The sequence below is a fragment of the Sceloporus occidentalis genome, unplaced genomic scaffold (genome assembly GCF_023333645.1).
Source record: "Sceloporus occidentalis isolate IW3139 unplaced genomic scaffold, rSceOcc1.0.p SCAF_101, whole genome shotgun sequence".
NCBI lineage: Eukaryota > Metazoa > Chordata > Lepidosauria > Squamata > Phrynosomatidae > Sceloporus > Sceloporus occidentalis.
Window position 1 is genome coordinate 906334 of NW_028317081.1, and position 14196 is coordinate 920529.

The 14196-nt window shown below is 44.8% G+C and overlaps 1 protein-coding gene across 3 annotated transcripts in view; it reads left to right on the plus strand.

Annotated features, from left to right (window-relative positions):
• The first annotated feature begins 583 nt into the window (after positions 1-583).
• Positions 584-14196, plus strand: part of LOC149283771 (nipped-B-like protein) — a 41102-nt gene continuing 27489 nt past the window's right edge. The window contains exons 1-10 of one of the 3 annotated variants that reach the window (XM_089497269.1): positions 584-647; positions 3393-3558; positions 5790-5920; positions 6602-6704; positions 7209-7360; positions 8011-8171; positions 8634-8727; positions 11601-12218; positions 13104-13647; positions 14017-14180. In XM_089497269.1, the coding sequence (XP_089353395.1) occupies positions 584-647; positions 3393-3558; positions 5790-5920; positions 6602-6704; positions 7209-7360; positions 8011-8171; positions 8634-8727; positions 11601-12218; positions 13104-13647; positions 14017-14180 (2197 nt within the window). Of the gene's footprint in view, positions 648-3392; positions 3559-5789; positions 5921-6601; positions 6705-7208; positions 7361-8010; positions 8172-8633; positions 8728-11600; positions 12219-13103; positions 13648-13978; positions 14181-14196 lie in introns of all 3 variants that reach the window. The other 2 variants (XM_089497270.1, XM_089497271.1) reach the window with 2 other exon arrangements.

A 14196-nucleotide genomic window follows, 5' to 3' on the forward strand; every position in this document is an offset into this window, starting at 1 on the left:
CTCAGGACGCCCGGTGAATGCCGACAAGCACAGGCTGGTCAGCGCGTGCCGTCGGTGCCCTCGGCTTAATGTGTGACCGGCCATTTAGCTCCACGGCTTTTAATCTGTATTTAACTAATTCTGAACATTCTTTATTTTTATCTATATAGCACCGTGCATTTACACGGGTCTGACAAAACCAGAACGGGCGTACAAAGCATGATTATTCCTCCCCATTAGGTGGAGAGGGCTTTATTACAGTAAAGCACATGAATCATGGTTGTTGGTAATGGGTTGCCATTGCTCCAGAAAAAGGCCGCTGAAGGATTTTGGGGGTAGAAACGTTTTTTTGAGGTTTCCGGTTTGTTGTGCCGGCCGCCGTCGGGGATGGTTTTGGGATTTTCTCTCTCTTTCTGGGATTTTGTTTTTTAGTTATTATAAATCTGTGCTATTGACATCGATAAAATGTTTGCTGTCATCGAAGGCTTTCACACACTAACCCTGCGCCTGTTTTTCCTCCCCAGTGTCTAAGAGATGGGAAGTAATGACATCGGGCGACTCGTTTGAAGTACCTGCGTAGATACGGCCATCCTACAGCTTCAGGATGAATGGGGATATGCCTCATGTTCCCATCACCACTCTAGCGGGCATTGCTAGTCTCACAGACTGTAAGTCTCCGGGTTCTTTCTTTGCTTTTGCGTTGTAACAAATAGAAGCTGTAAATACCCCCCCCCCCTGTATAATACACGCCCCACCCCCCCTGTATAATACACGCCCCAGCCCCCCTGTATAATACACGCCCCACCCCCCCTGTATAATACCCCAGCGGTAGGGGCAGTAATACGCCGTTAAACCAATTATAAACCCGTTTATAGAATAAGCACCTTATATGTATACCCTGCTCTCTAGAGCTGTGTGATTATTCCTCCCCATTAAAACTTGTCCTGTAAAGTTACTGATTTTGTTTACGGCAGTCTTGTTACAGCGCGTTAGGATTTCAATCCAGTGTTAAAGTATTTGTCTTGTTTGTTTGTTTCAGCGTTTGTTTGGAAAGCTGATCCGTTCATTATGTGTAGCTTGAAGGAAAGAAACATTTTAACAACGAAGTACGGGAGGGAAGCTTACTTAGAGGGTGCTAGATAAATAGACCAGCCTCCCATCAGAAGTGGTAGAGGGTAATACAATGAGGGGCTGTAAACATGCATGGGATAGACATATGGCTCCTGAATGTAAGTTCTTTTAGCGTCTTTACAGCAGGAGAAACGCACGGACTAGACGAGGGCCGAATGGGCCTGATCTGTTGTCTCATTCTATGTTTCTTTCACGATCTCTCGTTCTTCTGGCTGCTAATCTTTAAAGCCGTGCTTTCCCAGATTTTACCCGTTAAACTAGTTTATCTCAGGTCGCGTCTTGTCCGGCCGCACACGCGTGTATTCCCCTAGCCTGACACGGAGGTACGGGACCGCTGGCTGGGGACATCCTACGGGATGGATTATCCGCACCGTTTAGTGATGGAGCTCCGTTTAGATGATGAGAAATACCCATCGACCGCTTTCATTTGTCGTTTAGTGTGAAGAATGGGTTTTCCGGTAGAAACATGAGACAAAACTTACATACAGTGAGCTTGTGAAAGGCGGTCGAATTTAACCCCTTGTAATCTGTCAGGGCGTTTTCTGCCAGTGCGCAGATGGAGTGAGCTTTGTGATGAGCACTGTGTCGTCACTGAGATGTATTGCCACCGCCCCCCTTTATTTGTTAGGGGGGATTTGGGTGGTGGGCCAGCGGGTGTTATTTTGGGTGATGGGCCAGCGGGTGTTATTTTGGGTGATGGGCCAGCGGGTGTTATTTTGGGTGATGGGCCAGCGGGTGTTATTTTGGGTGGTGGGCCAGCGGGTGTTATTTTGGGTGATGGGCCAGCGGGTGTTATTTTGGGTGGTGGGCCAGCGGGTGTTATTTTGGGTGGTGGGCCAGCACGGGTGTTACCCCAGAAGTCTTTCTGATATCAGAGATCAGTCCCTGTGATCAGCGTCGTCGTTGCGTTTTCTGCTCTGATCTTTGATTGTTTGTGTGGCGGGAATACTTTTAGGTGAGTGGAGTGCACACTTCATCAGCCACACTCGTCCCTGGAGTTTGCACATGGATTTTTCCTCCCCATTTGTGGCTGGCTTCTTCCTAGTAAATGATGGTTGATATAGCAGATATCTTTCTTTGTGTGCTGAAATGTTATTTAATGTGCGTTGGTAACAATCTGAAATACACGGCCCTGAAATACACGGCCCGTCTAGTCTGGCTGTGTGAAGACTAATCAGTCGCGGGCCTTGGCTTACATTAAAAAGCTAAACGCCGACCCTTTGCGTGTTTTAAATCCCTCTCTGTATTGGCCTCTACCGGTTCAGCTGGGAGGCTGTTCCGCTTATCACCCTTCAGTAATGTAAAATGCCTTTCCTTTAGCTTCTGATGGGCGTTTTTGTTAATGAAAAAAAAAATGCATTTCTTGTTTTTATTTCTTTATATTTGCCAATCTGCCGCCCCCCCCCCCCCCCCCCATGCTTCTGACTCCCTGGTGTCTAGTGGGGTCAGCCGGTGGAGGTCTGGGTGATGTGCGTACACAACCTCCGCTTCTGCCAGTCACACGCCTGGGCTTCTATGAATGAGCACCGGATGCCTGCGCTCCATTATAAAAGCCCCAGATTAAGTGCTGGCAGCAGCGGTGGTTATCTGCGCGCAGCACACAGACCTCCATCTGCTGCCAGAGAGAAGGATCCGGGTCTCCTGCAGCGCTGCGGGAGATCTGGATCTTAGTCTTGTAGTCAGACCTCTATATGAGATCTGATTATAGGACAACCCCCGAAAAAATATCACCTGCATAGAAGGAGAAAAATAGAGATTCTGATGAGCGAGAGAATGTTTCTTTAAAGGTCTTTTATGACAGACACAGCCGTATGGTTTTGGATGCTCTGTTAGTGCCAGGTGACGTGCTTACAGGAGGCTTTTCAGGTCTTCTGTTAGCATTAATCAATTATTCCCCCCCCCGAATGGCTGCCTCCTGAATTATAAAAGGCTCCTTGGCCGGGTGCCCCACATGCATGCGCGGCCCTGTGTTATATCATCAAAGGGTTCACACGGCATCACGTGCCATAGAACATGTGTGCCTGAGCGATCAGCACGGGATATACGTTGTAGCGTGTGCTAATAGCGGGACGGCCGGTTTGATTCGGGGGTGTTATACGAGCCGGGTCTGCGAAGCCTCCGGAGTCTTAAACCTGAAGAGGCGCGGCAAATAATGTAATCTAAAACTGTACAGAATCCCTCGGAAAGCAGCGCAGTCTTCTGTTTGTTGGTAACTTTCACTGTGTAATTGTTGGCCTTGCGTGTTGTCACTTCCATGCCTGATATCTTCTCTGTACCTTTAGTGTTGAACCAGCTGCCTCTTCCATCTCCTTTACCGGCTACGACGACCAAGAGCCTCCTGTTCAACGGGCGGATAGCGGAAGACGTGAACTGCCTCCTCGCGTGCCGGGATGAGCCGCTGGTGTCTCAGCTGGTCCACAGCCTCAACCAGGTGTCCACGGATCACATGTAAGAACGTTAACCCTTTGTGAATGTCCAGTTACTGTGTAACTGATTGCTCCGCGGCGGGGTTATTTACTTCCGTGTCTTGCCCCTCTACACTGTCTAAGGATTCATCCCAAAGTGCCTAGAATTGGGCTCCGTTTAGTTTCAACGCCATGAGTTTTTTTGTGATTTAGCGCATTCGGGTTACATATTTTCATATATATTTTGCCTTTCATGACCTTTCACAAAACCTACATTTATTAAAGATATATTAAAACACTTTCCCATGTCATCTATTTATCCCCCCCCCTTGCTGTCATATGGGGGGTGGGGGGGGATAACCTGGATTTTTTTGGTCTAGTTCTTTGCTTGTTTCTGATGAAATTACCAGGACTGTCATCTCGGGTCACTTTAAGGCGACGTTGACGGGTTTAGAGTCTCCGTGAGCAGTATTCAATTGGTTTAGCTTGAAGGTTTCTGAGACCGTTTTATGTATGGAATGTAACCCTTTAGTGGTCTTTCCGATTGATACTAGTTGCTGTTTGCTGTTCTCTATGCCACATAGGATGCCGTCCTTGTCGGTTTGTGTGTATTGTGTGATGTACATTATACGTGTGTCACATTGCGTGCTGTAGGTTTAAGGATTGGGATGCGTGCCCCTTTACTGGCGCGTGTCCTTGGCTTAGGGGACGTTTACAGCGGTTTGAATAATCTACATGGAAAATAAAAGCAAAATATAGCACAGGACCCAGACAAAAGCAGCCACTTATAGGCAGTTGCCATAGAGTCTGAATGAAAGCCTCTCTCTCTCTCTCTCTGGGGTAAAATCAGAACAGAATCTGCCGCTCATCTGACTTATTATTTAATGTTCTATTTTTAAAGTTTCTGTTGCACTTATCGTAATCATTTATCGCGCTATCCCGGGTGTTGCAGGTACATCAGTTTATTATTTCCTCTGCAAGTTTAATGACCTAAAAGTAACCTGACTTCAGAAGCGTATTCTGATTCTATGGCAACAACCTATCCGTGGTCACCTTTTGGCTGGTCCCTTCGCTGTATTTTTCTGTGTAGGTTATACTTGCTGCTGTATAACCGCGGCATTATATTCTGTGCAAAGCCTTGTCTCAAATATACCAAATTACCATGGCTGTATATTAAGAGATTTTGGGGCAAGGTATGGTGGGATCACCAAAGCCGCTAATGCAATGCTCTGCCACCAGGATCCATCTTTATTCCGAACCCTTTGTTCTCATTGCGGTGAGAATGGATAATTTATGACCCCTTTTGTATTCTAGCTGTGTAGCGGCCTGGCCGGAGTCTGTACTCGTGTTTTCTGTACGTGGGATATGTATTCCTCTCTGATGCGTAGAGGTTTGTAGTGTAGATGTGAAAGGTCATGTTTTAATGCCCCATCGCTGTAATGCCCCCTCCGCATGCGCTACTCACACCGACAGAGAACGAGCCCGACTCTTTCTCTGCCTCAAGTTTCTCCTAGAAGAAGAAAGGCTTTTCTCACCCCAGTGAACGAATGAGCCGGTGATGGGAATCTGATCTCCGTAACGGCCGAACATGCAGCGTATAGATTGGCAATACCTTGTCAACCAACAAGGGCCAACTGTCCACCCGGGCCCCCGTGATACACTAAATGAATTGCGCTGCCATAGCCCCGAATCAGGATCTGTTACTCCAGCGTATTGCTGGCTCAGTAATGGAGCGGGAGGGGTTAATCGCTCTGCAATGCAAGCTAGACTACATTAACCCTCCGCTCTGCACTCAACGGCTTCGGCTGCTCTTTGTTTCTAGTTTCCTATTTATTTTTGAATGAATTTGTAATCGTTAGATTTTCAGAGCCTGTTATAAGGGGAGCGGTGTCGCTACGTGCTGGGATGTATGGTGGCGTGGGAGCCGTATTCCTTTGCCTGCTAGTTTGGTGAATAAATATATTTAAGTGTAATGAGTCGCCATAAAATGAATCTTCTGTACAGATAACTATTTCTAGCGTTTAATGAATCTGAGGGTTAGGTAGCCGTGGCTCCTAACGTGGTCTCGGACGTTGAGTCCGGCGTCTGACTTTTACATCAGTCATTCCTTGATTATTGCGTAACATAAGGGGATAGTCAGCGGTGCGTTATTTAAGTGCCTCTGTATAACGAGCGATGTGGCTTGCCAGCAGTCGCCGGGCTGGGGATTGTTTCCCGTTGGATCCGCAGTTGTATGGGTAATTTATTAAGTAACGTTGTGTTGCCTCCTGACAGAGAACTAAAGGATAACTTGGGGAGCGATGATCCAGAAGGGGACATACCGGTGCTGCTGCAGGCCACCCTGGCCAGAAATCCCAATGTCTTCAGGGAGAAGAGTATGCAGAACAGATACGGAGTACAAAGTGGTAGGTGGTTTAGTGATTAGTTACTTTTCATTGCACTATAAAGTCTATTAATGTTTGTATCGGGCCAAAGACGTTTCTAAAGCTATTTTCCGATGGCCGCGTTCATAAAGTAATGGATAGAAACTGAAGCTTTCAGAACTCAGACCTCCAAATGCAGCTTTCTTAAACCGAAAGTATACGTAGGGGTGTTTTTTTTTTTTTTACTTACTATGGGGGTTTCAGTTTCGGAAGCGCTTGGCTTTACATTCACGCTGTAGCAGTGTAGCATGGTTCATCCGAAGCTCTGATTCCCGTGGGACCGATTCGATTGTGAAAATATAACACGTTTTGTTTGCATGACAACAGTAGCTGTCTGTAAATAGTACTTGGGCGACTTTTTTTTTTTTTTACAGTTTTATAAAAAATAGACTATATTTGGCGCTCGCAAGTTATTGGAACCTGAAGTAGCACAACGTTTCTCTATCATAGAACCCAGACTGACCCCCCCTTATATTAGATGTGTTTTCTATTATTTCTGGGAAAGGGCTGTGCTACATTATATAAACCTTTTACAGTCCCATCAAAATGTAATTTTCGTATTGGTTTGTTGCTGTCGTTCAACCAGCAGCAACAAACTGCTCCCCCCCCCCCTATATTAGTTTGTTTTTTGGTACAAATGATACATTGTTTTTATCTTCTCAGGGATGATGATGTCTCAGTTCAAGCTTTCCACAAATTCCATGCATGGGAGCCCCGCATCTTCCACTTATCAACAAACAACCACTATCTCACACAGCCCTTCCAGGTAACCCACAGCCGGCTGTCAGGCTTCTGTTATGGAGAGGAGATTTGCCCAAGTTTTGCGTCTGGGTTGACCCCGTCATCGGATCAGTGCGACGCCTCGATGGTTTCTCCTGTGTAATGGCACAACTCATAGAGAAAAGGCATTCGTTGGGCCTTGCCACGGGGCGAGCTTTGAAGTATGCCTGTTGAGCTTATCTCAGAAATGTTTGAGGTTTATGGGTGCAAAGTTGGGCAAATGCAGAAAAAAAAATTTGATTTTGTTATATTCTATCGATTGCTTTAGTTTGCTTGTGATGTCATCCAATCGCCCTCTTAAAAAATCCACATGGTAAATTAATGCTTTGTCAAATATAATATATAAGCTCAATGCGTATAATTTTAGCACCTATGGTTTATAAGAAATTCTATATCGTGACTTATTACTTAAGTCAATGTAAGGGATTAAAATAAGTTTCCATATTAAAAAACATAATGCTCATGCCGGGAAAAAATCTTTATTTTTCAGTCGATTTGTGCCACCCCAGTCCAGTTCTACAAACAGGTTTATTGGCCAGCAGAATAGCCCTGTTCCTAGTCCATATGCTCCGCAAAGCCCAGCAGGATACATGCCATATGCCCACTCTGGAAGTTACCCGCAGCATCAGCAGATGCAACAAGGTAAGTCTATACCCCACGGAAAGGGTAGATATATTGAAAGAGCTAGTGAGAGTTCATACCAGGATAATCCCTTATGTATAAAAGGTGTATGTAGTGCAATGTTTCGGAAGCAGTCCTATCACCATGGCAACAAATGGGATGGTTCCCTTAGTTTGAACCTTCTTTTGGTTGCTATGGTGATAAAATCACTTTCATACCACCTTTCTCTTCATTCTTACTCTAATTGTTTCACAAAGATGTTTTCCTGCCCTGCATTTCCAACAAAATCAGAACACTTAATTTAATTTGCAATATATTGCAACGTAGGCGCGTGGCATCGATATGAAGCTATTGTGCCGTAGATCACCTAAACGAAGCCTGCTACCTTACAAGCAGAATGTCTATACATGTCTCAGGAGACTGCTCATTGATGGCTTTTTCAGGGCAGGTTTCTCGCTACTTAATCTGGCTTTCTGTGCGTTCATTGATGTTCCCAAAATAGTTTTTCAGCTTAAATTTGCTTGGATCATGAGCTTGTTATTCAAATGAGTACAAAGTATTGCTTGTCCTATGGTTCGTGGGGAAGAACTTGCAGGTTTCAAGTAAATCCTAAATCTCTGGTGTTTCTGTTTTTAAGCATACCTTTTATGTTTCTCGTGTCTTATCTGCAGCATCTGTTTCAAGTCCCATAGTCGCCGGTGGACTCAGAAATATGCATGAAAATAAAGTGTCCACTCAGCTGTCGGGCAACTCTGCAAACCACCATGCCGACAACTCCAGGCACGGCACCGGTGACGAATATATCACCATGGTACAAAGACTGGGTAGTGAGGTATGGCTTTGCATCCAAAGTATTTATTATTATTTAAGCCCGGTGATCTTGTGACTTTACAAGCAAAAGCAGTTGTGAAGGAAACTGCGTAGTTAAAACTACCATGCAGATGGTTCAAAGCTCCCTCGCTAACTGGTGATAAATGTTGGTTAAGCGCACCAACAATTGTCATTTATATTCACCGAGATTTATTGCTGATTAATCTTGAAAGTAACACTTTATGTAACTGATCTCCAGTCGTTTAGCCATTATTTAGTCCAATTTTAATAATGATATGGTTGTTACGCGTCCTCTTCATACTTGATATTGTAGGGTGAGGTATAAACGCTGTGGTCACTCAATTCCTTTTGCGTTATAAGGTGAGGTGCCCTTTCAGTGTCGGTATTCCCTAATGTGTGGCAGCGTACTATTGGACCGTAATAAAAAAAACTTGCGATAATACTTTGCTATTCTTTTATTTAGGATAGTGATTCTTCAATTAGAAATGCTGCCTCCTTTTCGCTGAGGTCTCCACAGTCTGTATGCTCGCCAGCTGGCAGCGAAGGAACCCCAAAAGGTACAGTACTGCCAAAAGTAGTAAATGTATCTGCGAATGAATAATGTGTTTTCATGCAGTTAAGTGGGTAGAGTGCTTACCATTCTTTAGTATCTGGATCCACTGTTAAAATGGTCAGTCTGCTAGAACAGAACTAGCAGCTTGTAGGTTATTCACAGCTGGAATTGGGATCTGAACAAATTTGACGTTTGCTTGTTGCCATGGCTTCTAAATTGAAAGGCAAACTCAACCTTACACACTCTATCCTGGTATATATTTTTTGTTAACCAGCAGAGTATATTCCATACTCGGCAAAATCACCATAACATCTTGTCCTTTTTCCTCTTGCACTGGATTTTGGGCTATTCTGCAGTTTGTTTGCGTTAGTAAAATGATTGTACACGTTTATGGTAGAAGCATTCATGTCTGTGTACGGACCTTCAGCAAAGAAACCTCTGGCCGTTGTGCCGCTTCTGCCCGAAAATCCAATTTCTTGAAAGTTGTGGATTATGAGCCCTTCGATCATCGCTGCAGAACAGTCTTGTGGATGTGGCATTTCTTAGAAGCTTGGTCAGGGGATTTGTCACTGGTCCGCCGGTGCTTGATTACAAAGATGGACTTCTCGGTCAAGCTATATGGGAAGGAGGAATACGTCGGGTCTGCGGCAGTGGAGTTAGCGGCATTATTTACTGTGGGGGAACACATTGCCCCTGGAAGTATGGCAAACACAGCAGGAACAGGACTCAAACTGGGAACGAGGACAGTTCGCACGAATCAAATTCTGCTGGGAAGTGTGATGGAGCGCGCTTTGCTTATCTCTGCGTGTTTAGAAATCTCTTCACCCCCGCACACTGACAGCGGATTCCACAAGCAGCCCATGTTTTACTTAACCAAGGATGATCTGCTCTTAACCTGGGAGAACGCTCAGTCTCGCTTCCCCATTCTGCTCCTTTGCAGCTCGGTTTTCGTCTTATGTGTATCTGATGCACCGGATCGCTGTGACCTTCCCTATAAATCTCTTTATCACGGTGGTGACTTCTGGAGGAGGCTTCTTCCAAATACAATAATGTATTATGAGCTCAATGTGTGCGGTCTGTTGTATCTAAAGTCCCCTTTTTACACACACTTCTCCTTATAAAACCCCAAAAGTTTGTGTAAATTGTATACTATCAGTGCTTCTATGCCAGTGATTTACAGATGGATATCTGCATGGAAATCTAGTTTGCAGGACTTGCGCCTACCGTGTCCTGTTTTGTCTTCTACCATGTATCCGAAGCTCTTGTGCTGTTTTACTATTGATCTCTATGGATGTTTTCCGCTTCCTGGTTCCCTGTACTTGGTAGTAGTCTGGAATATAGAATAGATAATATTGCCCTGAGGAAAGTGGCAGCGCAGGTCCATCGCGTGTGTGTCCTACAGGGAAATGGATATTGGTGATTGTCTTCTGTCGTTTCCGGCGTATTTAGTATTTTTCCGAGTAGTCTCCTTCATGTCCTCATTGCTCACTTGGCATTTTTTTTGCGCCCTTAGAGTAAATCCACGGTAAAGCAGGTACTGATGGCAACGTTTGCTTTGTTGCTTTTGGTTTGCCATTGGCCCGCAATCTGTTTTGTTATAGAAGAATCGCGGTCTTGGTGCTTCTGGATGTTGGGCTTCATGTTTGCCTAATGTTTACACCGTTCAGCGGTGTCCGGTACCCCTACTTTATCCATGAATTAATATTTAAAGCTTCCATACATGCTTTTGCTCCTTGCGTGTGGTTAAATCGTGTATTTGGGATTGTGAGAGATTGTTTTGTACATCGGTATGAAGAGAAGATGCTTAATCCAGATCTTAATTCCTGTGCTGAAGTAATTTGTCACCACTTAATGCATTCACTTACTGGATTTCCTTAATCGGATACGAGAGAGCAGAAAAATGAACGTAAACATTAGGCATCCTGCAGTAACCTCGAACTAAAGCTGCTTCCCGGAACGCCTCTTTCTATTACAAGCTGGATGCTTACTTTTAAACGGGAAGATCTTGCGGATATCACTTGGACGTCTTGATCTCCTTCATTCTTTCGCACAGCATGCAAAATTTACATTGGATTCATTAGCAGTTGATTATTTTCCCTTCATTAAAATACTGACCTAATGTAAAGATAGGTCTTTCTTCTACCGCCTTGCTTGCCATATATTATTATTATTATTGTTTTACATAGCGCAATCAAAGCATATAAATAATCAAACTCTGGATTTTTCTCCATTCCTCTTGGGCTGGTGGGAAACTCGGTCTTTACTGGACACATTTTATTGCAAGCCTTTTTCCCCCTCAACTAAATATTGTTTCGGGGTCACAAATTGTCTGTAACCCGACGACCTGCCCTCTTTAAGCGGGGGCAGGGCTAGGATGCCACATTCATTCTGCGCGGGCACTGAGGCTTTTAAGAGGAACTGGATGCATTTGCCTTTGGTTTTGGCACATCTTAACATCCGTTAAATGCTTGACATCTCTTCTGTCTTCTAATCCGTTTTGAACAGAATTGTGTCTTAATGTAACAAGAGCCGTGTGGTCCTAGTTTTAGCTGTGAATAACAAACACTCCAGTTACGTGGAACTGACAGTAAGAATGGTATGAGAAAAAAACGTATCTTATTGTACCCATCCCCATAATTTTGATCACCCCTGGGGCTAGTTTTGTTAAGTACTTCTTGATATGCTAAGTTAATAGTAGTGGAGATAAATAAGATATTTGTACATGTCCTTTTACTGTGTGGTATAGTTGTATAAATGGGTGTCAGACAATGCAGTAGATTCTATAACATTGACTGGAATTTAATAATGGGCTGGGCCATGTAAATCTAAAGATTTTGGTTACAAAGAGCATGATTCCCCTCTTTATTCTTTATGTAGGATCAAGACCATTAATCCTACCGTCTCAGCCTCCTCCTTATGCCTCTCCACGCGATGCTCCTCCTGACATACTGCTGGACTCCCCAGACAGAAAGCTGAAGAAACAAAAAAAGTTAAAATTAACTAAGGATGAGAAGGAGCAGAGTGAAAAGTCTGCAATGTATGACATCATAAGTTCTCCTTCCAAGGACTCCACCAAGCTTACGTTAAGACTTTCTCGTGTGAGATCTTCTGAAATGGATCAGCAAGGAGACCTTCTTCCCAGCATGGAGGATAGTAACTTGTCGGAGGGAGACTCTTTTAACGTGCAGTACCCGGGGCACCTGTCGAAAACACCAATGACTCCGCAGGACATAAGTCGCCCGCTGAATGCTGCCGCTTGTTTTCAGGAGCAAGCAGATTTCCTCCAAGTGCAGCAGCAAGTGCCCGTCCTTCAGCCCAACACATCCGCAGCTGCAAAACCGCCTCAACCTCCTGTGGCTCCGACACAGCACCAACAACCAGGGAGCATAACGCCATACGACGAAGTGGAACTGGATGCCCTGGCAGAGATTGAGAGGATAGAACGGGAATCTGCCATCGAGAGGGAACGTTTTTCTAAAGAAGTCCTGGATAAAGGTAATAATGTTTCAAGGTGAAAGATCGTTTGTAAAGAGCCATGCGACCTACATTGATATGTGCGATATAGGCATGTTCTTCCAGCGCCTGACTATAAAAATAGGCTGTCCTGGAGTCCTTCTCTTACATATTCAGAGGAATAATGCGAAAAACAGGTTGGCTTGTGGCCCTTGGTTTCTGGATTTGGACAGAGCTGTCCTAGTGAACGCGTTTTAAATACATTGTTTTTATGCTTATTACATTTTTGCACGGGTTGATGCGCTCAACAAAATTCTCCCAGGATTAATGTTAAAACTCTCATAATCCTATCACGTGCTTTTTATAATGTCGTTTGTAAAGGTATGTGTAATATAGCATAATAAAGCAGCAAGATATGTCATTAAATTCTCTCTTCAAATAAAGAAACTATTTTATCCTGCTATGGCAGCAAAGACTCGCAATCTGTCCGTGTCCCTGCCCTATGTTGCTGGGGTTTTTTTTTTTAAGTAATTGCTCTGGCTATGCTGGCCATCGTAGAAGTATTGATAGTTTTGGGTCTATGTCTGTAGTGCAGGTTTTTGCTTTAAATGTGATCAGCACCCCAAGCACCCGGCAACGCCATTTACTCTGCTTTGGTTTGCATGTGTTTCTCTTTTTATCTCCATTTTTATAGATGGCAACTTATTTTTATTTTCAGCATTTTTTTTTATTTAGCAAACTCTAGCAGTCATTCTGAATTATTTCAGTTGCACTGCGTGCTGAACATGTATTTTTTTGGGGGGCCTGACCTTAGGGCATAAGGATTTTCCTTTAACAGAACACCAGCCCCCTAATAATAGCGCTTGGGTTTTGGGGGAGACGTGTGTTGTTTTATATCTGTTTTAATATCCTCTTTCTCTCTCTTAGATAAACCCTTGAAGAAGCGCAGACAAGATTCCTATCCATTAGAAGCTGGGGGTGCTACCGGAGGAAATAAACCAGCTTCCCTGGAAACAGATGCCGCAGGGAATGGTTCGAGGCCGGCGCTGATGGTCAGCATCGATCTTCTGCATGCCGGCAGGGGGGACACTCAGGCAACTGGTACTCAGGACTCAGACTTCGTCAGGCAGCCTGAAGACGCAAAGCACTGCAATGATGGATTTGTTCCTGGTCCACAAGAATACGCTGTTGGATTCCTTAAATACAACCCAGAGACCAACCCAGCGACACCAAGAAAAGAGTCTGACCTGGAAGCCGAGAATCCGGATAATTCTTTTAAGAGCACAGCTGAAAACCGGCCGGAGGAATTGCAGAATGAAACCAAACCTTTCGACATCAAAGCTGAACCTCCAGAGTGCGGCGAAGAACCTTCGGTTTTTGAGGAAAGCAAAGTGGAGGCCAAACCGGAGGGCTTTGAATTAAGCTGCGAGGACACTAAGGTGGAGAACAAGTGTCTTGATCAGGAGGTAAAGCTTGAGAAACAGCTCAGCGAAGCAGCAAACGAGGACAAGCCATGTAATGTTGACGAGATAAAACAGAACGAGAACAGTAATGAATCTGATACCAAAACTGATCCGAAACCGAGCTCCAATACCCCGAAGCAACGGACTGAAGGGAGGCAAGACGCACCCAAACAAAAAAGCGAGGGCAAGCCGGATACGCTTAGACAGAAGACTGACGGAAAGCCGGAGCAGCTTAAGCAAAAGAGCGAGGGGAAAACTGAGCAGGCTAAGCAAAAGAGCGAGGTAAAACCTGATGCACCCAAGCAAAAGAGTGATGGGAGGGCTGAGGCACCCAAACAGAGGAGTGAGGGCAAAGTCGATACCCCCAAACAAAAGAGCGAGGGCAAGTGTGACACTCCTAAGCAAAAGACTGATGGGCACCCTGAAACACCTAAGCATAAGAGCGATGGTCGGCCAGAAACACCCAGGCAAAAGAATGAGGGCAGACCAGAGACGCCTAGGCAGAAATCGGAGGCGAGACCGGAGTCTCACCGCTCCAAGGGTGATCCAGAGCATCC